General features: G+C 43.0%; 1 protein-coding gene across 1 annotated transcript; it reads left to right on the forward strand.

The window, feature by feature from the left end:
• Positions 1-5,366: 5,366 nt before the first annotated feature.
• Positions 5,367-23,014, forward strand: ccdc80 (coiled-coil domain containing 80). Its single transcript, XM_088913937.1, has 7 exons — positions 5,367-7,834; positions 9,299-9,455; positions 12,821-12,957; positions 15,544-15,695; positions 17,609-17,712; positions 19,152-19,232; positions 22,222-23,014. Exons 1-7 carry the CDS (start codon positions 5,993-5,995, stop codon positions 22,557-22,559), a joined length of 2,811 nt encoding a protein of 936 aa, XP_088770063.1. The 5' UTR covers positions 5,367-5,992; the 3' UTR covers positions 22,560-23,014.
• The last annotated feature ends 754 nt before the right edge of the window (positions 23,015-23,768 follow it).

Here is a 23,768-nt window from a genome sequence, read left to right on the forward strand (position 1 = left end):
GTTTTTGTCCCTCTACAAAATCATACATTGTAGTTTCTTCTCATTACCTAAAAATATACTGACTACATCAGTTGGTGTATCTAAATTGTTGCTGTGTTTGTCTTGCTTTAGATAGGCATTCTATCCTGGGTGTAGAATGAACTCTGCATTCACAGATCTTCAACAGGAATAAAAATATTCCTAATAATGAATGGTTGGATGAAAATCGTGCTGAAAATCAACTGTGTCCAGACATATTAACTGGTTGAAGTTTTATGGCTTCTAAGAAGTTGTTTGTTTTGGGGGGTTACATTTTATTTTATTTATTTTTATTGTTGATTTCTCCTTTCCAAACCAATGTATTGATGGTTTTGCAATGCAGTATGTACAATTCCCAGATATTTATCTGGATCAGTAGGTGAGATGTCTTCTGAAAGTGCCCAGGAAGCAAACTGTTTAGCATGTGGGTTGAATTAACAATATGAAACATGCTTAGATGCTTTGAACACAGTCATACAGTAGTTAGGTCTAGTAATTAACCTAAAAGTTTCAGTTCACCTGCTGTTCGTTGTGATTTAGGCCTCTATTACGTGTAAATAGGATCACACGTGGTGAATTTGTTAATTTATTGGATAATTGGTGAAGAGAGCCACTATCTAGAACTCTTTGGTATATAAAGGGATTCACTAGTACAGTATTCACTTGTGTGTTGCAGACGTTTGCTCAATGCCCATTGCACAGTTCTGTTCTTTCCATTGGGGTTTGTCCACATGCTCAGAGCTCACGAGCCACCTGCTGAGAGACAGGCCAGTCACAGCAGGGTTGAACACTCATTATACAGTATACGCCACATTAGCTGTAACATAGCAGCTCATAGCTGCTACATAGTAGGTCTATGTAGCCTTGCATTCTCCTTGCACAGGTGGTCAGCGCACCCACAGGCCAGGACAAGACAAGATCACTTTATTGCCCATATACAATTTCTTGTATTAGGAATTTGTCTTTTCGCATACCCCAACTTGCTCTCCATGAGACACACAGACAGGGAGAGAAGCTTGGGGTCAGAGCACAGGGTCAGCCATTTATACGGCACCCCTGTAGCAGTTGGGGTTAAGGGCCTTGCATAGGGGGCTTCAACGGAGTAGGATTCCTCTGCCGACCGCAGGATACGAACCACAACCACAGAGCCACCGCACCGCCCAAAAAAACGTATTATATTCACTAACTGAACAAGAAGAAGACAGAAAAGAAGTCCCACAGAGTACTCCCTGAAGACAGCAAAGTCCCCTGGCTCTCCATCACATTCCAATGAAAAAACTTCATCCCGGTGCATCTCTCCTGCTCCAATCTCTCTTTCTTCCTTCATGCATCTCTTTCTTCTACCAAAGAAAGGCAGAAACCTCTGCTTAGCCCTTTGGCTGTCATGCCTGCTTCTTCCTTTGTCCTGATAATCCTGAGGAACATTGGACCTCCCCTACAATGGTGCCTGAAACCACTGCAAGCCAGGGGAGGAGAGACAGAGCCCCCTCTCCCCCTGGCCTCCGCTGCCCGAGGCTTATATGTACAGTATAATAATAATTTCTTACACTTACAGTATATAGCGCTTTTCTGGACACTTCACTCAAAGCGCTTTACAGGTAATGGGGACTCCCCTCCACCACCACCAATGTGCAGCCACACCTGGATGATGCGACGGCAGCCATAGTGTGCCAGAACGCTCACCACACATCAGCTACCAGTGGGGAGGAGAGCAGAGTAATGAAGCCAGTTCATAGATGGGGATTATTAGGAGGTCATGATTGGTAAAGGCCAATGGGAAATTTGGCCAGGATGCCGGGGTTACACCCCTACTCTCTTTGTCTTTCTCCAGGGCTCCAGGACTCGAACGAGGGGCTGGGTGGTTGTGGGGAGGCAGATATTCTGTAGACAAGTGCAGGCTGCTTGAGGCACCGACTGTATGCGGATGACCAGGTGTCGCAGCACTCTGTCCCTCCCTCCTTTGTCCTTTAGGTCCAGCCTCAGCCTGCTCTGCCCCCCCCCACACAGCTAACACGTCGCCTCTGACTGTGAGGTGATCGATGGGTAAACCAGGCAGACAGTGTGACATTCAAGCTGCGGTGGTTGTCGTCTGCTGCAGTGTTTGTGCTAGGACGACGGGAAGACCTGAATAGGAAAAGGAAGCAGACACAAAAGAGAGAAACTCACACCAAACCCTGACAAAAACACAGAGCATAGCCCTCAAGCCGCTGTCCTGTTCCCATGCCTGTCACCCTGTGACATACTGTACCTGTACATCTATGTCCAAAGAGGAGCCAGTTGACATGTAGGTTTCTGGCTTGCTTGACTGTTTGTGTCATCTTTTCACATCATACAGTTAATGTATTAAGATGGTTTTTATCCAAAATGTACTTTTGTAGATCTTTACACAGTTAGAAGAAGTACCTCACTGAATTCAACAGCAGTCCCCAGACCTGGGAATTAAACCAACAACAGCCCAGTGAGGAAGCCAATCTTAACCCCTCCTCCCTTCATATAGACTATACCTGTAGCTGCACCGAATCAGTTTGAAGCCTTTTGCTCCGGTGACAGAGGAAATCAAAACATTTAATTTTTTTTAACCTTAACAAATGCTAGCCAAAGAGGCAGACGGCAAATGGTTTGAAAAGAAGGAAGTAAAGGAAAGAGAAATATTGCCTCGAAAAATAAAGGCTATTAAACAACAAGTTACAGTTCCATACAGGCGCGGCACAATCTCTGTACCTCGCTGGCCAAATGCATTGGAAACTCCGCGAAGAGAACACTTTCAAAACTCGCTGAAAGTTGTTTTTTTTACCGGTACTTTTATTGCGACAATTTACTATGATTTGTTTTCTATTTTTAATAGTTATTGCAGTTTATACACGCCCTGTCACACCGCGTTGGAAAGTTTTTTGTGTGTGTGTGAAAGCAGTCAAATAAAATGCAGTGTTACTATTATTAGAATAATACAGCTCATTTCACAAAGTTTGTTATGGTCAGGGAGGGGGAGTTGCCTGTACTGCGATGTTGGGTGTTTCAGTCCTGTTGTTGCACTGGTAAGGTGGGAGTGTTGAATGGGAATGTTTGAATAGGGGAAAAAAGTTCATTCGAGCGCTTGTTATTTTCATAAGCTTACAGCAGCGCACATTTCCATTTTCAAAACACTGCCCCGGAAAATATTGGCAGAAAAAGCGCACTCCCAAAATCCATAATTCGGGAGTACTCAGACATATGATTTGAATTACCTGCTGTATAACTACAAAACATCCATTGTTTCCGAAAGCAGCTACAAAACCCAAATGTTCTTTCAACTTCTTACAGCAACTTAAAATTTATTATTAACAGATAATAACAGAGCACGTAATTAAAGCGATGTAGATGAACTCTAATCTCGGGAAGCTGACAGAATTTTAGTCCTGGAAGATTCCAGAACCGTGTAGTAATCAGGTCAGAATCTTTGACAAGGGCGTCTCTGGAATGTTCATTATTTCCAGTCGTTCCTCTGGCTGCCGATCTTTACAATCTCCTGCACGGAAATCGTCAGGAATGATCCAGTCCCTGAGACCCACAGCAAGAGTTTAAAAATTGCAATGCGCTTTGCGGTCTCACAGATGGAATTGCGTGTATTCCCAGCTGACTTTCGTCCCTCTGACGAAGGGTTGCTATAGTAAAGCCCATTTGTGCTTGAAAATGTAAAACTAGTAACATTAAAGAAAAAAAAACAGGACAGTGATTTCTAATACCCCACAAATTATGTGATTTCTGCCACAGTACGAAAATGTAAACGTTTCAAACTGTATCTTTCGAGTGTTTTATACAAATAAACATAGATGACGTAGTTTCAACGCCAAGTATTTTAATTTACGCAAAATGTTAACATTATAAAAAACAATAAACATTACCCAGACTCATAAAACAGCGTGAAAGAGCCCTACGTTTGAGGAGACAGAAGATAGAACGAGAAAAATTAAAAAACTAAATAATTATACTTTTTACTATAAGTATCTAAATTTCATTAAGACTGCTACTGTATATACTGATCGGTGTCTTATCTCCTTTCAGTGTTATTTTTAATATTTTCCAGAACAATTAATCTAATTCGTAGGAATCTTCTTCCAACAGTCCCAAGGTGTGTGTGTGTGTGTGTTTATACAGCATGCAAGTGCATATTGTTAAAGAAAATGTCGCGTATTTGTGTGGATGTTCAGGGAGCTCATACAAGCCTATCCGTGACATTAAGCGGCCGTAGCGTTCACTCAGGTGAACTCGCTTGTTTACAGGATGTCATCCAATAGGTTTTTTTTTACAATTGGATTGATATATGATAATAATGGGCAAAAATTAGAGTATATTTATGTTCCAAGTCAAGAAAGTCATAATGTGGTCACGTTGCTCAATAAATACATATTTAATATCATGACAAAATAGTCACTGAAATCCCTTTTGCAATACATTTTAAAAATTATCTCGTTTGTTTCCGAGGAATGTTGCAATTGAAACTGTCTCATATTATTTCTTATTATGATACAAATAAAGTTTTTAACAACGGAACAATGCGAAACTTAATACACCTCTCAGGTCCAGGATCAAAAGAAACGATTTTCTTTCTCTTGGATTGGTTATTGGACAAACGTACTGTATATGTAAAAACAACACATAAAACAAAACAACACAAAACATAAATGAAGTAAGAAAAAAACAGCTTATTCTATGAGACGGCGGTTATAAATAAATGCGAAGCCATGCACAATAGCTTGCAAATATTGAATATATACGGCTAACCGGTTGCCTTTAAACATACATGAACGGAATTTTCCAGCATTTAAGTAGACGTCGGCAGAGATCTAAGTACCGAGTTTTCGATAAAGTTTTTTTTTGGGGGGGGGGCGGTGTTTGTTGTTCAAATCCATTTTTCCATCCCGTTTTCCTAGTGAGGGTCGCGGCGCTGCTCAGATCGCAGATACAGTAGTTTTTGTCTACCTTTTCTCTCAAGTGGTTCGCTCCTTGTTTCAGCTCGCCAGAGGGCACAGAGGCTGTGGTTTCCCTGACATTTCTGGGATCGAATCCAAAAGAAGGGGAAAAGAAGAGTTTTTTTCCTTTCCCCTCCGTCGTCACTTTTCCTGAGATTTCCTTCGGCTGTGCAGACTGTATAAAATCTTTCTCAGCCGGAAACAGAGGAAAACTCTCTCCGAATGAAAGGGTAGAAACTACACGGTAGCTGAATTCTACCAGTTAGAGGAAGTTTGCAGTCTGGAGTTACTGAAAGGCGATCTACAGTATCAGGGAAAGGAAAGAATTTTATGGGAGCGGATAAATTTATTTTGTTTGATTATTCAATGCCATTTCAATTTTGCTAATAAAATATCTGCATTTGCTCAAAGAAGACGTTTAACAGCTTTGATCCTTTCTTTGGAATATAATTCTGAACTGAAAAAAAAAACACTTTGGACGAATAGACATCGGACAGAACATAATAATAATGCAGTTTCATTCAAGATTCAAGATCAGGGGGAATCGGGTTTGCCACGATTTTGCTTTACTTATAAAAATAACAGCTGTACATTCATTTTAAAAAAAAGCTTGGTTGAAGACATTTTATTTTCCCGACGTTCGCATCTTTTTATGGATTTAATTTCAATTGACAAGAATGTTTCAGATTCATAACTGAGAAGATCAATGACAGCTCCCTTAACAGTATGCTTTTATGAGTGCCTTGTTTCCATTTTAAAGTAAGCCGTTTCATTTTTATACTTCTTTTTCTGTATCTGAATAACACCTTGTCGTTTGCAAAGAAAACGCCACTTCGATATCACTTTCAGCGAGGGGCGCTATGATTTCTAGGCAAAACTGTAAACTCAGCTTTTGCCTGCATCATCTGGCTTCTGGACAGCGATCCTAGGGGGACCCCAGCAGCTTCAAAAGCCGATCAACTCCATGTGCTGTAACTGCTGCTATATTCTCTACTAGCAGATCTTGTGTTTGCGAGGACTGTAAAATGATGCGGACATTACTGTGCAGTTTAGCCGTGCTCCTTGCGCTGGGGGCCATATGCGCCTCTGAAATCTCAGCCGTTGACAGATATACCAAACTGAAGCCGCTGCCAATTCATCGAGCCAGGCTTAACAAAACACGCTTGCAAAAAGGTGCTTTCGCTGCGGCCCAGGGACGTTCCGCTAGGGTAGTTGATCCAGCGGTTGCCTCCTCCGTTTCAGCCGGAGAGATGCAAGGAGACCAGAGCGCAGCTCCTTCCAGGAGAGAGCAGCAGAGGAAGGCGCTACCCGCTAGGAGACAGGGGGATTCTGGGAGGCACAGCCCCAGAGGCATGGTGCAGGATGATGGCACTCCCGGGCCCCGCTCCAGACCGGTGCGCGTGTCTTCCGGTGCAGGCTCCCCAAACGTCTTGGCGAGTTTTGCAGGGAAAAATCGCGTGTGGGTCATCTCCGCCCCGCACGCCTCTGAGGGCTACTACCGTCTTATGATGAGCCTGCTCAAGCCGGACGTCTACTGCGAGCTGGCCGACCGGCATGTGCAGCAGATCGTGATGTTCCACGAGGAGGGGGAGATGGGCGGGACAGTGCGCCGCATAACCAGCGAGGGGAAGGTCGTCGAGGAGCCCCTGGACCCGGCACTCATCCCCAAGATGATGAGCTTCCTGAAGCTGGAAAAGGGCAAGTTCGGGATGGTGCTGCTGCGGAAGACACTGCAGGTGGAGGAGCGCTACCCCTACCCGGTGCGGCTGGAGGCCCTTTATGAGGTGATCGACCAGACGCCGATGCGCAAGATCGAGAAGCTGAGGCAGAAGGGTTTCGTGCAGAAGTGTAAGGGGGCTGGCATGGAGGGCGTAGTGGTGGACGGCGGCGGCGCGGGGGGGGGCAGGCCCACCCAGAGAACTGAGTCGCCGGAGGATAGTAGGCCAGGGAGGAAGGTGGTCCGGCGGCCCACGCAGACCCCAGCGCCCCCGCCGACAACGACCACAAAACCGACAACCCCCCCCACCACCACAACAACCTCCACAACCACAACGACTAGGCCAACCACCACCACGACTACCACAACAACCACCACAGCCCCACCCACCACACGCGCCGTCACCACGACCACGGTCGCCCCGACAACTGAGAACCCCCCTAAAGCTCCAGGCACTCCTCACTGGATGCCAGAGGTGCGCCAAAACTCCCACCATGGAGGACGCCGACCCACCACTGCGGAGCCCTACTATTACCCCCCTACGAGAAATGACCACCGCAAGGAGAGACAACACCAGGCCTTCACCCCTGCTAGCAAATACCCCAAAACTCCTGCACCCCCAGATCCTACTGCTCCTTCTGAGTACTACACAAAGGCCTACACCACAGGCCGCCAGGGAGACAACCGCACAGACAAGAAGGATTATGGGCGCAAGGAGTACAACCTTACGCCACCTCAGCACAAGCCCACAGAAGCCCGGCCCCCCAAGAAGAAGGGCGCCGCCAAAATCCTGACCAACGAGTACGAGGACAAGTACGACGGGGGGAGGCCCACCCCCGGCGAGGCCGTGGAGGAGGAGACAGCGGTGGAGGCGGGCCCCCAGAAGAAGGGCAAAGGCAAGGCCGGCAAGGCGGAGAAGAAGAAGAAGAAGGGAGACAAGCCGGAGAAGGCGGCCAAGAAGGAGAACGGGGAGAAGAAGGCCAAACCGGGCAAGGACGGCAAGGGCGAGGGCCGGCCCAAGAAGAGCGGCAAGAAAGGGAGCAAGAGTCCGGACAAGGAGGACTACCGGAAACCCGCCAAGCCGCTGCCACCGGCCAAGAGCTCTCTGGCCGCCTTCCTCGATTACTTCGAAAATCGACGACGGCTCATCGTAAGTGCGGCTTTACTCTGCTCCGTGAATTCCCCCCAGGGTTTCCAAATTGAAGCGGGAAGTCCCCCGGCTGATTTTTGACGACTATTTGGCTCTTCCTTGTGGCAGCCCTCCTAAAAAGAACAGGAGGTGCGAGGAACACCTGTAGCACAGCTCCAGGTGCCCCAGCTGTCCTACAAACCGGCTGCATGAACAGAGTTCACTGAAGACCCGATTTGCCGTGTGGGATTTGTTTTGAAACGAAGAGTTACTTCAGCTCCAGGGCGTGCGCCTTTTTATTCTAAAAAGAATTTTTATGACGATAAATAATTTATTTACGATGGCGCTATTAATTGGGGATATAGTTTCTTCGTAAAAAAAAAAAACGTTTCAAAATGTTTTTTCTACTGTACCTCTGGAGTAAAGCACTGCATAATATATCCTACACTTCTTTAGCTCGGTTTCAGGGGGGTGTGGACAGACATTTTTAAGGGCTGAGGCACTTTATTATTTTTCCAATGAAGCAGTGTGAACAGTGGGGGAGAGGTCACTTTTAAAAAAAAAAAACAAACAGAAAGTCATACCAGTCAGTCAAGAGGAAGGGGTAAATGGCAACACTAACTCACTCATTCACTCACTCACTAAATGCACCCCAAGCTGAAGTACAGTAGCTTCAAATGCTGAAGCATTTGTGTGCTTGCTGATGGCTTGCTTTATGGAGGAGGTCTGGAATGTTGTGTGGAGGACAAAAGCTGTGCAAAGTCACTGTGTGTTGTTTTTTGCCTCTCCATATATAAAAAGACCATTTTTCCTCCTTGATCTGTTATTGTTACAGCAGAGCACTTCCCCGCAGGGATTAAACAAAACAAAAAGCAGTAAAGGTTTTCAGATACCCAGTCTGAGCACATTAGGGCTCAGAAGATTATCAGATTATCCGACTGAGATAACTTATTCCGCTGCCAGGCTGGGAAGCTGTTTCGTGTCAAGCTGCCTGCCCTGTTTGATCAGATTCAGACTCACGCCAGAATAGCCAAGACAGCAGGGGCATGGCAGGCTTTAACTTCCATTAGGAGAGTCCAGCTGAAGCTATGACATATTCATATATGATGTTTTGCATGAGTAAAAACGTACAGCATAATCTGGTCACCTCCTCAAGATGGTGAATTTTTTTCATTTACTGGGTTTACACCCTGGTATAGTGGTTAGCATGGCTTTCTGACAGCTCCCAGGTCCTGGGTTCGATTCCAGAGTTAGGTGTCTTCTACGATATGTGGCGTTTACATATTCACTGAGTTCCTAAAGTCATGCTGACTGCCTAAGATATAGCCTGCCGTCATGCCCTGTCTCCCTGGGACTGGCTGCAGGTTGCTGTGACCCTTGCAGGGAGAGAGTGGCCTCTCTGATCATGCATGGATTTTGTCTGTGTTCATTCCAGTGGATTGTCAGTCTTGTGCACATTCAGCCACCACCTTTTCTCTCCTCCAGCTGATCACCTCGCCTCATGAGGAGCACAACATGTACGTGCAGCAGAGGGATGAGTACCTGGAGCACGTGTGTGAGATGGCAATCAGAAAAGTCTCCATCATCACCATTTTTGGCACTTTGACTAATAACACCATGAAGATCGACCACTATCAACTGGGTAAGAGCTTTGTTTTTTGGTTTTGCAATTTCTCTGAAACAACAGTAAGCCCGTCTGGAAGACGTCAGAAAGGCTTGTTTTCCTATAATGATACTGTATATAAAAACGTAAACTGTGAGTAAGATATAAACCTTGGGATATCATGGAAGAGAAAAGTGATTGCACAGTGATTGCATGCATAAGCATGTATTTTAAAAATCATCATACTTGTATTTATGCACCAATTTCATCGCAAAGAATTCCATCACTTTGCTTATAGGAAGAGATTGACTTCATCCACCACTAAAGTGAAGTGATCCACCCGGATGATGTACAGCAGCCATTCTGTGTAGATACACAGTGGATCTAGTGGAGAGAAAACTGATTCTCCAGTTGATTTAAGGGAGATTATTAAGGAGACCAGCTAGAAGGGCAGTTTAGCCAGGAAACCTACTGTATGCTCTTACAAACAGAGCCCTGGAAAATTTAATGATGAAGCAGTCATGTTCCCAGTTTAATGTGTTGACAGCATGTCCTATAGCACCTCATGTCATCGTAATATCGCAATATTAGATTCTGGTCCAGAAGAAAACATCGTAACATCATAATATTAGATTCTGGTCCAGAAGAAAAGAGTGCCACCTACTGGTCCACCAGTTACAGTAGCAGTTTGTTTTATCTTGGGGGTCTCCCATCCCAGTAATGCTGAGGTACAGCCTTGCTTAGATTTCAAGCTCTGACTAGGTGGTAACACTGCACTCAAGCTGTGGTAATATAGGGCTCTGACCTGAAAATTCATGTACATTCTCCACTCTCACTTTCTAACATGATCTTAATTTCCAAAAATAAAAATTTATTTGAGCTACTTGACTCTGTAAAGTCTAGTCTCTCTGCAAGGCTGGGCTGCACCAGCAGAAGTGTAGGGAGAGAGACCAGTGTCAGATAGCCATCCTTTCCTGCCCAGTGGGACTCTTCAGCCTTATAAAGTGGGAGAGTGCAGCAAGCTTACTTCACACTTATTCTGTGCTGGAGTTTGGTCTTGGGTCACTGGAAACAAAAGTGGACTGTATTTACAAAATACAGTTCCTGTACTTGTCAGGCTACACCAAACCTGTGTCTGAACATCCTGTACAATTGTGAGTTTGCTTACATTTCCTTTTTGTTTTAAAAAAAGACAGATATTAAGGATTAAACAATTTGGCTTCAAACTTATTTATTTTTCTTGTTTGGCCTGCTCTCCCCATAATAAATGATGGTAAAAATGTGAACCAGACTGGTGTGTTTGCAGCCAATGACCTGACATGACTGCTCAGGCCAGTGGGAAACAGAAGCATGAGAGAAGATGGGCGCTGTCAGAATGACTAAGCTCATAAGCCTGACAGAAAAGTAACTTGGCACAGGTGCCTTCCTAGTTTGCCCTTTGCAGGTGCCTGTGAAAAAAAGATGTTTCATAACCCACTGACACAGGAACTAGCTTGGGAATGTTTGCTCGGCAAACAGATTTAAGGTCTCGTTTGCCTGGACAGAGACAGAAATGAGAATTTTGCTGCACTGTTGTTTGAGCCACGATTTTTTCGCCCTACTGGGTCTTGTAGAAATGCCTTTTTTCTTATAGAAGGGCATTGAAAAGTGAGAACAGGAGGTACTTCTTTGCCCAGAGGGTTGTGGGAATCTGGAACCAGTGATCCAGCCAATACCTTGGCTTCCTTTAAGAAAAAGCTGGATGTGATCGCTGGATCAATTAATGGCAAACCTTCAAACAGGGTAGTTGGGCAGAATGGCCTTCTCTTGTTTGTAACCTGTTATATGTTCTTAGACATCTGTTTAGCTGGAAAATGCTGTTGTAATGAATACGCCCCTGCATATAACAAGGATCTCAGCCGCTCGGGCTGAGGGAGTTCTCCTTTAGCTCAGCCGGCAAGTTCTCCTTGACCCGGGTTTGCGCCCAGGCAGTGAGGGACGAACTGGCAGGGCAGGAGCGGCAAGGGTGGGAACATCAAGAACCGTTACACTGTTCTCCTCTATATTTATATACAGTAGAGAGAGAGTGTTAGTGAGATGTTTTTTAACAGGTCTTCATACTGTATGCCCTTCGGAGAGGTCTGAAACATCTCTGTTTAGAAAACTCTTAAGCCCTTTCCTTTTTGCAGTCATGGAAAGAGCGCTCTGCTGGATGACCCTGACATCCTCCAGAAACGCCACTCGGTATCGGGAGTCGAGATTGTGGACTCAGTGTCAGAGGAGCCAATGAGCGTATTCCTGGTGCACATGTGGCCCTGACAAATGCCACATGTGGACTGTCAGGGTGAGCGCTTACAGCTCAGTGCCAGATGCTCAAGTTGAAAGGAGAGGGAGGCAGTTGTTCCCTATTAAGCTCTAACAACAACTTCTGTTGCTTACCTAAGGAGCTGAGCCAAGTGGATTGTCTTAACCTATATTAAACCCAAAGGCAGTCAAAATGAATATTTAAATGGGGATTCTCCAAAATGCTCAAGGATAAAAAGGCTAAACTGAACTGTTTAAAGCCAAAAAAAATGTTTCTTTCCCATACATGTCAGCTCTTGGATAGAGAAAAAACAAACTTTTTTGAACGCTTGATCTTCCGGTTTTAGAAGATATGTTTTTATCAGGTTTGTCTGGTTAGAAGCAGGAACTCCCCGACTTTAAAAGAAAGGAAAATAAATAAGTGTTGGAAGGTTGGTTCCTCTCATCTTGTTTCCAGCACTTAGGGAATGGCCTTTTCCTGAGAAGTAGTAATTGACTTCACTGTCCGTTTCTCTGAAGAAAAGGTTTTGCCCAGAACAAATGGAAAGTTAAAGGCACACAGCAGTATGCGTGTTACATCACGTCCCCATCTCTGGGGTTCTGCCATGTTAAATGTAGTTTCTCCAGAACTAATGGAATTGTGCTCCTTTTTCAAAATGCTTCTATACCTGTGGTGTTGACGAGCCCGTTACGATGATGTAATGTTCTAGCACGCCCTAGCACAGAATAGTGTTTGCATTCTCCCACAGTTCTCCTTCAGGCAGAGGAGAATTCCTCACTGTTTGGAGGAGGCACTGTGTACTGGCTCAGGCTCAGGCCTGAGAGGCAGCAATCACACCCTGGATGAGAGTGAGAGAAGCACATACTGTACATGCCATAAAGTCAGTAGACTTGTGTCTTTTGACAGATTTATTTGAGCTCTTTCTCTTGCCTTGCGTTAAAACTGCACATAGTCATCACGCATTTTGAAAATGTTGCAATTTTAGTCTCAATCGCTCAGTTCCACTCCAAGCTCGGTTCCTAAAGGACAAACTCACGTATTTTACTGCCATGACTCTTGCCAGTCCCTGTGAGTAACCCTCTGTGTGCTATTGACGCTGCTCTGGTGTTGTCTGTCACAGAGCATGATAAGCCTATGAAAGGCCTGAAGGAAGACGACCTCTTGAACCAGGAGCTCATCATCGAGCTGAGGAAGGAGTATGGCATGACCTACAATGACTTCTTCATGGTGCTCACCGACTTCGACATGAAAGTTAAGGTTAGTGCCCTGGATAAAGGCGTCTCGCCCTGGTCAAGGGCATCTGCAGAGCAAATAATTGACAATGAAATTAAGAATATAGGTAAGGCCAGAACAAAAACTGACACAAGCATTGTCTGGCAACTCATCCTGAGCATCACTTTGAGTCCTGATGCAGGAACCCGTACAGAAGATCATTATTTATATCATGTGTGTGGAAGTGGTTTTTAGTCTTCTTTTTAAACTGGACAGTTTAAACATTGCTTTGGACTTGATAGGCCAGGCTCTGCCCACATATAAAACAACTTAGAATTAGAAATGTTACAAGGTTAACAAGTAGTGCCTTCTTTTCTACAGTTTTACAGTTTCCCCCCATTAGAGAGGCCAGTCTTTGATGTCTTTGGGTCTCAAGCACATTGGGATGACTCACCTATAAATGCAGTACTTGCTGACTTGTCATGTTAACTCCCATGTCTTGGATAACCGTATTTTCATTCTGCAGTATTTAATTTTGGAAACCTTGACTTTCTACTCTGTCCAAGTCAAACACTATTGCATATAAGCCGGGGTGTATCGAGGGGGTTTCTGCTGACGGATGTTATATACAAAGACAGGACTGTGTGCTGAGCTTCAGCAGGAGCAGCATAAACGTAATAAGAATCTGCTTTGTGGCTGTCAGTGTTGTAGAGTGAACTAGAAATCTCAGTGAAATATGAATGCGAATACTGTGCTGTAAAACTCTATGTTACGAAAAGTAGTGAGTACCCTATGCAGAAAACCAGGGCAAACTCCAAAGGCGTAGTCGAAAGAACAGTCTGAGGTCTGAAAGCCGAAGATAAACTAGTCGGTGCAAAAGTACAAGTAACCAGAGGCGGAGCCGTAAACCTTGAGGAAGCCGAGAGTCAAAACCAGAACAAGAGGAAAAGTACCAAAACCGAAACCAGGAGACGTAGACGGGGAACGAACCAGGGTCAGGAAGATAAAAACCCAGTAGTAAATAACAATGAAACTGGGAGCAGCTGTAGCCAGGAAAACCCTGATACTGAGCGCAGGGAAGAGTGTGAGGCAGCGTTAAATAGGCTGGGAAAAAGGGCTAATTGGGAACCCTCGCTGGAATGCGAGGTGGAATGACGAGTCTTTCGGGAGTGTGGCATAACACTCTATGTTCAATTCACAGTAATAAAACCCAAAACGACAAAATAAAGCAGAAAATGCTTACATGCTTGAATGCATATTTTCAGGTTGGGAACATAAAAGGTGTGTAGCTTTTTCATGGCCCGTGCTACTCAAGTAGCCTCTTCTCATTATAGCTGAAACTGGAGAAGTGTACAATGAGAAATTATGGTGTTTGTGTCTGCTGCTTTTTGTGCTTGGTGGTATGTTGTACACTATCTCTTTGCTAGGACTGCTACAAGGGTATATTGTAAATTATATAAAATGTACATCATTTTATATAAGTTGCTTTGGTGCTAAAGACTCTTATATCCATTCTTCCAAACAATTATATGAAAAGAACGTTAGAAACAACCTGAGAAAAGTTGAGCAATGAAAATTAACTGATTAAAATTAATTACAAAGAAGAATATAATATTAACAGAACTGTGTCCCTCAAGTTAAAGGGAAGCAGGTACTGCAGCAGTTTTCTTGGAGGTTTAATCTTGCTTAATTGGTCGTAGTTATTACAATTATCCATATTCTACTGACATCTACTGGTGAGAAGCCCCAAGAAATAACCCACAATTCTTGGCAAGGAATTTTACCAGAAACTACTAATTAATGTTGAACTGTCATAGTGGATTCCTCTGCAGACAGAAGTAATGGTTTGAGCAGGCATTTCCTTTCACCAAACAAAACACACACTTGAGTCAGAGGTTCCCAGTCCAGGTCCATCAGGTCCACAAGCCTGCTGCTTTTCATTTCAGCCCAGCTTCCCAGCCTCGTTAGGAAATCGAAGCTTTAATTGTGCTAACAGCTTTTTTCTAGTTGTTTTCTCGTCAAAAGCCTGGGTTCTTAATTTCCTTATGAAATGCTGTAGTTCAGAGGCTGCTTGTAGTTTAAGAGCTGAAAACAGCCAAAACCTGTTTGGAGCTCGGCGAGATAATTTCACTACACTTCAGTTTCCCTACGGCAGGGGACCTCGGCCCGGGTTCTGAAGGCCCCGGTCCAGCCCCGGTCCGGCAGGTTTCATGAGCACTTAACAATATCTAAAGACCGGGATCGATCGATCAATCGTTAAATCGATCAATCAATTAATCAATCAATCAATCAAGGGATTGGTTAGATCTAGGTCTAGTTTTGAGATCGTTTGGAACAAAAATCATAATACCCTTCAGCATTTATAAAGGAACACAGTTCTCTTAATAGAACAAATAACTTGCTTAATTGAACAATAAGTTGCAAGTGTTTCTCTTTTTTTTTTTTAAAGGGGGGAATTGGGTGATCTGTAAGACTAAGTGGACTGGGGCTATATGGGACCAGGGTCGGACATACCCTGCACAGTATCCAAGATTTTGCTTTTGTCCCCAGCTGCTCAGGAGAATACCCTCTACCTATACAGTATGTTTGTCCATATTCTTGACTTCTTGTTCTGCCTTTCCCCCACCCCAGCAATACTACGAGGTGCCCATTGCAATGAAGGCCGTGTTTGACTACATCGACACCTTTCCCTCGCGCATCAAGGAGATGGAGAAGCAGAAGAAAGAGGGAGTGCTTTGCAAAAAGGAAGACAAGCCAAGATCCCTGGAGAACTTCCTGTCAAGGTAGGAGCAGCGCATGACAGTTAATAAGTTTGGGTTCATAATTGTGACATTTCGGCATTTCGGAGTATTGTGGCACTCTTGTGAAGGCCGCATTATAATTGTGCAGGACAGCAATGTGTACTGCTAACAACGGAGGAAAGGCCCTGTGTCGTTCTTCAAATCATGATTGTCATGATCGTCAGTGTGCTGGAGGGTTGATGACAGTGGAAGCTCAAAGAGATTAATTAACTCATCAAGGGCTAGGATAGAACAAAAACGACAGGGTTGCGAGTCTCTCCAGGACACAGACCAGGGCTGTCCAGTCCCGGTCCTGTAGGGCCAGTGTGTCTGCTAATTTTCAAGGTTTCTTTAATGCAGAAGCAAATGAAGAGCTGGGAGAAGCTGATACATCAGTCCAGTTAAACCAGTAATGAGCTGGTTTCGCTCAGAGCTGAGTTGGAATGAAAACCTGCAGATACACCGGCCCTCCAGAACCAGGATTGATCAGCCCTGCCATAAAGTTTCAGTAGCAAGTTCACGTGTCAGTTTAATTCATGTTCATGCATGAAACATTTATTGCTATTTCCTAATCAGCTTATTCAAATGTATCGTTAACCTAAATAATGTTCTAAAATCATAAAAGTTTCCTAGTATTTGCAAAGGATCTGCCTATCTCTGTCCCTCGTCATGTAATACATTTTTTCCTTTAAAAATAGTCCACTACATTCCCTGGTTGGGTTCAGGTTTTCAGCCTTTGTTGAGAGATGCTTTATTTTTATTTTTGTAAATGTGGAATTATTCTTTTTATTCCTTCTCCTTTTTTTGAATTGTCATTTGCTGGCCAGTTGCTCATCATGCACTGTACTCTGAGCAAACACCTTATCAGGAGGCCCAAAGTCCTGTATTTTTTGTTACAGTGCTGGGCTATGTCCAGCTCAGCACTGTTTCATTTTATACAACGCATGACTGAGGAATGAAGTTGCTGGATGACTGAAGTGGAAAGTCTGAATTCATATTAAATCAACAGAGGCTGAATCAAGTTCATACCTGAACGTCCTGTGAATATATGTTGCTTTTAGTGAGCTCATTGCCTGCTTATGTCCTGTTCCAAATACAACCTTACAAAACTGCTGGAGTTTGAAAACCCTCCAGACCTTTAGTGTGCATTGCATGAACAGTACAACCTAAGGCTGAGATTTTTGACAAATATCAGGCATTTTCTGTAATTAAATGGAGCTTTTGTGCAGGCTTAACACTGCAGGGGGATTTTTTTTAAGTGGGCCAACACTACATCATGGTTTTGGACACTGCAGTCGAAAGTATGGTCCTAATGACTCATGTGGAAAAACTGGCTACCTCCTCCAGCAGATTTCATTCAAAAACCAGACTGTTTGTAGAAGCCGCTTTTCTTCTTTCGTAATGTAGCCCTAGGTTTTTGTTAGTATCTTTCTTTCTTTCCGGTTTTATGTTGTGTGTTTTGCTTGGAACAAAACAATATGTAATGACGTTTTCTAAACAATATTGTTCTCTAATCAGCACTAATGTAATTGTATGTAACGTGACAATACACATGATACACCTAAGCTAAGACCAAACCTACCCTAGCTATTCATTAGGCCTAATAATGACTCCTGCAGACAGTATTAACTTGCCCAGTTGAAACATAATGAAGGAACTGTTATATTACGTAGAAGGGAAATAACCTAACCCCATTCAACCCCTAAACCTCAACCTTAATTCAAACCTTTTCTGGACCATAAACATAACAGAGTCCAAGGCTTAGCTGCGCTTGTCAAAACCTTAGCACAAGAAACACAATTAATTTCTGCCTTTGCATAAAGACATTTAGGGTATTCAGCGTGTTTGCTCAGGAATGGGTTTGTGGCTCAAGGCTGACGGACTAACGCGGTTTCCCTTGTGTGCGCTGGTTCCAGGTTCCGCTGGAGGCGGAGGCTGTTTGTCATCTCCGCCCCGTCTGACGAGGAATGGGCCTATCAGCAGCAGCTCTACGCTCTGAACAGCCAAGCCTGCAACCTGGGTGAGTTCCGGCAGCTTGTGGCCTCCGTGAGTTCTGATGACTGAACAATGACCGAGGCTCAGTTTTATTCCCTTCTACACACAACAGAGACTGAAGGGAGTCAGCATCTCGACTACCTCAGCTAGACCACACGACTTCAACATTCAATTTCATTAAAGCTAGCCTTATTTTAATACCGTATTGTCATTCAAAGGTTCCTCACAGTGGAAAATGGCTATCCTTTTTTGTGGACAGCTGCAAATGTCAGTTGAAAGATTTTCCCAGTTTCCCAGACAACCGCAAGACTTTGCCAGGATTTTAGCACCATGACTCAGAAGACATTTGCAGACAAGATGAGTTTTACTGTGCTCATTGCCCTATTGTGTCATGCACACTCCAGACGTTTATAAAAGTGGCTTTGAAACACACACATCATACCACAGATTGCTATTGTTCGACTTTTCATGTTCTATTAGTCATTTTGTCATGTCAGGGGTCACAAAATTGACACAAAATGCTTTGCAATAAATTATTCTTCTACCAAAACCAATTACGAACGATATTAGTTTTTTTACATATGGCATGTTGCTATTTTAATTTTTTCACAGCACTTTTAATCCTTTGTCAATATGTTTTAGTCTATTATTTGCATACTAGAATAAAACTGAATTTTATTTCATCTGTACACCAGCTGACTGCTGCTGGATATAGCACCATGAGAAAGGACATAAACAAGATGAGGCCAGTTGGTCCACCTGGCTCATTTGGCTGGTAGTCAGAAATTGGCCTCAGTTCTCATTCGGCCACCTCTTGAAAGAAGTTAGATGTTATCTTCAACAAAGTGGCCGAGCAGCTGGCTCTCGAAGTGCTGCAATCCTCTGTGAAGAAGTGCCTCCTGCTCTCGGTTTAAAATGCACTTATTCATAGTCTCTAAACTGCCATATGTTTACAATCAAACATTAAAAAGAATGTTTCCTTTATTTGTAAATATATACGTTGGTAAATGTGCACATTTGAAAGTAGAAAATTGTAGCTTCAGTTATGGAATGTAGCTGCATTTGTACACTGAACGTGCAGATCTGACAAATCTGTTTTGTTTGACGGTTGATGCAGTTAAAGCATGCATTCAAAAAGGAAAAGATTGTTTTTGTTTGGTTTGAACTAGACTTCATTTCCAGCTGCACAGCCTCCGGCTTCTTTTCCAGTGATGACAAGCATTGCAATTCCCACTACTGTAAAAAAAGGATGTCTGTTATTCAGAGAACAAGACTGTCAGCTTGGTTGACTGAAAATAAAATTGATCCTAACCTTTGGCTATTTTGAGGACATAACAGCAAATGCCGGTACAAATATACTTCCCCAGATGAATAACCTTCTGAGGCATTTGACAATTGATTGATTACTCTTCTGTTACTTTTTAGGAAGATGGTCCTACTAACACACCTTTTATTGGCCACCAGGTTTACGTCACGTGGCTATCCTGAAGCTAGTTGGTGTCGGGCCTGAGGCAGGAGGGGTACTGGAGCTGTTTCCTATCAATGGTAAGGTTACTGCTCTACTTCAGCATCTCTGGTGTGAACCAGGGTGCAGCTGCTAGAGTGGAGAAGGGGTGGAGGGAGGAGTGTGAGTCAGCGAGAAGTGTGATTTGTACAGTATGTGCAGGGGAAGTGGGCGAGATTAGGGTGTGACCTCCTCCCCAGCTTTTGTTTTAAACTGCACTGACAGGAATGTCTCCCAGGAAGGTCAGCCACGTTTCTGTGTCGAACTGGATGAGCAAATACACAATACATCAGTTCAACACTTACTACTTGAGAGAAGAAAATGGATGGAACCTTTGAAGTGTTTGTATAAGAACCTCAGAGTTGGTATTTTTTCTACCCACTCTACCCATTTCTATTCTAGCTTAGGAAAAACAAATGCGCAGGAATTGAGCTGGAAATACTGGAATTAGGTTAGAATGAAGCTGCTGAGTCCTACCCTCAATTTTGGAAGTGAATATTTTTTATACTCAATGTATATAAATAAGAAAACATTTTGGCCTGGAAAAAAATACTCAGATGTTATGAATGACCTGAAAGGTAGGCCTCCTTTAACAAATGATATTTGGTTCCATCCATAATTGGTGAAGCTAAACTCTCTGGGTCTAATGTGACTATGATGTGATTCAACAAAGCACTTTGAACATTCATGTGATAAGGAATGGGGGCAGCCAAACCGCACTGTGCACTCTCCTGTCTTTCACAGTTGTCTTAAGTTCAAGACATTCACTTAAAAATAAGGACAAAAACCTTCTGTATTTCCCTCCTCTTGCAGTAGTTGCCAGTAGTTGAATCGGTGGCTCGGAAAGATAACAGAGCTCCAGCGTCTTGTATTGACACAGCTGGGCTTTGTGCAGCCTGAAGTACTGTAGGTGACCCGCAGTGTGGCAGGTAGACCTCTGTGGTCAGGCCTGCTGCTGCCGTTCCAGGCCCTCTAACAGACACAGCAGTCTGGGAAGTCAGGAGGATGTAGGCCAAGAAGAAATATTTTGCAGTAAGAAAGGAGGAACCGGGGATATATGAAGTCGTTGGGAGTGGTAAAACCACAGAAATGTTCAATTCCCTTTTGTGTTTGTCCACCTGTAGGGCGAAGCCGTTTGGAATTCTGCACCCTCTTAAGAGGAGGAAACAATGGCTACTTTGGTGGTGTGCAGAGTTGTGTTTGCTGGTGTTACACCTTCATTCAATTTGTAATATTCATAAATCCATAATTTTTAATTTACTCTCCTATTGTGTTATCCTAGGGCTTAATATTGAGAAAAATGGCAGTACATTAGAAAAGTATATTGACAGTGACGGGAAAAAAAATGACCAAATCATCATAACAAAACAGGGAACATTGATTCATTGTCTGTTCTGAAACTGTCAGAAAGCAGTTATAAAACAGACGGAACATTACAGCGAAAGACAGTTTGAATGTACAGCAAAGCTCTGTCTGCGATTTCAGTCCAGCTCTCACTGCCGAGATCTACTGTATCTTTGGTCTCAGGCCAATACGGTTTCACAAGACTTTGGCAGGTTTTTAAAAAACAGCTGAGTAAAAAGCAGAGCTGTGCCACTGCCACTGCTTTGCACTCCAGGTAGTTTCCAAGCCCATGATGGCGATTTTGTGTCAGGCATAAGAACACAAGAACGGTTACAAACAATGTGATGTACAGTACCAACCAATACTATACCCAATATTCTAAATAACAAGAACTTTTACAAACCAGAGAAAACCATTCTGACCATGTGTCCCATATGGTAGTTAGAAACAGGAATTTGAAATTAAGAAAATTGATCCTAAACCCAAGATATCCATTGTGTCTTCTGGTTCACATTTTACTGTTTTGTGGAAGTCTGTTGAACTGACTTTATTGATGACATTTTGAATACTTGTGTGAGGCCCCCTTATAATCTTCTCTGTTCAAAACAAAAAAGGTTAATTTACTTCATCCTGTCAGTGTGGGATATTCCTTTAAGTGCGGGAATGTAGTCTGGTTGCTCTTCTATGAACCGATTCTTTTGTGCACTGTAGTGACCAAAACTTTACACAATATTCTAAAAAGAGGTTTTATTATTGAATTGTACAATTTTAACATAACATCCATTTTATATTTTAAAATATACATCCCCTTGTCCTTTTTAATGCTTTTTTTGTCTAAATCTTTTAAAATTTCCTTTGCAACTCCTGTATTACTATTCCTCCTAATTTTGTCTACCAACCTGACTACACTGGACATGTTCAGTATATCCTGTTAAATACACAGACCATATTGTCAATTCATGATATCATTTCAAGTGTGCGATGTGAAAATGAATAAACCCCTTAAATTCTCATTAGTAATATATATGTCAGTATATGTCAGCTTGAAAAATAGCTTAGTCCAAATGTGGGATACCAGCTTTTGAAGATACTGTAAGACAAAAGTTACAGCTCTGTGGAAGAGTTGTATTTCTACATTCATACCTTACAGAATCCTGAATGCCTACAATGAAAAGATGAATACAAAGTCTCTAAACTTTCTTATTTTAATACAAATTATTAATAATGTGCTATGTAATAATGAGTCAAAGGGGAATAAGTGAGTGATTTGTGTAAGATTAGCGCTTTATTTTCTCCAGAAAACAAAGACTTTTGGCCACAAAAGACACAGTTTATAATTGAAATATCACTGAGCCAAGGCAGTAGGTGAGTGCCAGGCCTTGGTTTCCACGGTAACAAAATGCTTTTTGAACATTGTGCAAATATATAAACAGCTGCAACAATTTCTGCTGCTGAGATTTTCGCTACAATTTCAGTACAAACAAGAGCTCAAGTGTTAGAAAAATGTATAGATTCACAGCTTCTTACAGTACTCCTTTAAAGATGCTTAAAAGTACCCCTAAGTGCTCTCAATTGGAGAGCTTCTGCGTAAGTCTTGGACTGTGAGGAGTCTGAAAGTGCTCTGGGATCCACCTAATTGTAGTCTGGCGAGGGGGGCTATAAAATTCTTTCTCTGCCTGTTCGCAGGAAGTGCTACCGTGGACCGCGAAGGCCTCTCCATGTCCTTGGTGAAGGACATTCGGAACTACTTCCAGATCAGTCCGGAGTATTTCTCCATGCTCCTGGTTGGGAAGGACGGCAATGTGAAGTCCTGGTACCCCTCTCCCATGTGGTCTATGGCGATTATCTATGACCTTGTGGACTCCATGCAGCTCCGACGGCAGGAAATGGCCATCCAGCAGTCTTTGGGAATGAGGTGTCCGGAAGATGAATATGGGGGTTATGGATATCACCATCAGGGGTACCATGACGGCTACCAGGATGACTATCAGAGGGGCTCCTATCACCATGGATACCATTATTGAGGGAAGCCGTTTAACCTTTGACCCTAGTGGTTTTTTTTACAAATGTTTTAATAAATGTTCTGCAGGGCTGAATGGTTTTGTTTTCTGAAGCTACATTCCAATAGTACCAGGACTCCTCTCCCCTTCCTTTTTTTTTGTTTTGCGAGAACAAATAAAAATGGTTACAATTTGTTTTTAATGCCAGGACATGAAATGTTGGGAGGATTTTATTCAGAGTTTGACAAAAGAAAATGGGGTTAATTTTTCAGATAAGGACATTGTAGATAATCAAGAAAACTTTGTACTGTATAGACATCTTTTTTTAATGTTACATTTGTATTTATTGGATGTTGGCTTCTTTTGTAATGGTATATTATGATTGGATTTTATGAACAGCTGTGTCACTGGACAGGTTTCTGTCACATGTTCTTATTTATATACAGATGATAAATAAAGCCTTCATGCTGACACAAAAATCAGATGTCTCAAATTGCAAATTAAATGCTCGTGAACATTGATGCCTTTTCCTTGTACAATGTAACAATGCTTTCTGAATATCACGTATCCTATCCTTCAAATCACATTACCTCAAAAGTTACATGAACTTTTTTTAACACCAGATCTTTGCAGTGCTTTAATTTAAACATGTTATTTTGACACCATTATAGTTATTAGGACAATTCAGCCTACCCAGAATGCTAACGATTAAAGTGTTCTGGACATTACAAGACTGTAGTCCTTCAGGGTTTCTGGTGTGAAGCCCATATCATGAGCATTGTGTCTTTTTGGTTGCTAGCACCAGATATAATGGCATTTGGCCAACAACAGTTCACTACGGAGGTCATAACAAATGAGGACCATTCATTTTTGTGCGTAGCAATCAATTTCAGCAATCATTAAGAACAGGGCTTCATTCTCCAAAGGTCTGCGAGGGGCAGACTGTATACAAAGTCACATGTATCCTAAACTATGGCCCAATGCCAAACCCCCCACCCTAAACTGCCTCTGGTGAGTAGTATTTTCTCCTGGGCCTGGAGGGCCATCGTCCACCTGAATTTCTTTGTAATTTAGAATCCTCAAAGAGTAAGGTTAGCACTTGATTTTTTTCTAGAAGAAAAAACTAAAACTAGACGACAGAGTGGCCAAAACTATCACTATCGTTGGCCATTTTCACTCTGCTACAGAACTAAATTAAGTTGGGTGCGTCTTTGCCATTGAATTTGTAAAAGG

This window comes from Atractosteus spatula, chromosome 4, assembly GCF_055471065.1.
Source record: "Atractosteus spatula isolate fAtrSpa1 chromosome 4, fAtrSpa1.hap1, whole genome shotgun sequence".
NCBI classification, from domain to species: domain Eukaryota; kingdom Metazoa; phylum Chordata; class Actinopteri; order Semionotiformes; family Lepisosteidae; genus Atractosteus; species Atractosteus spatula.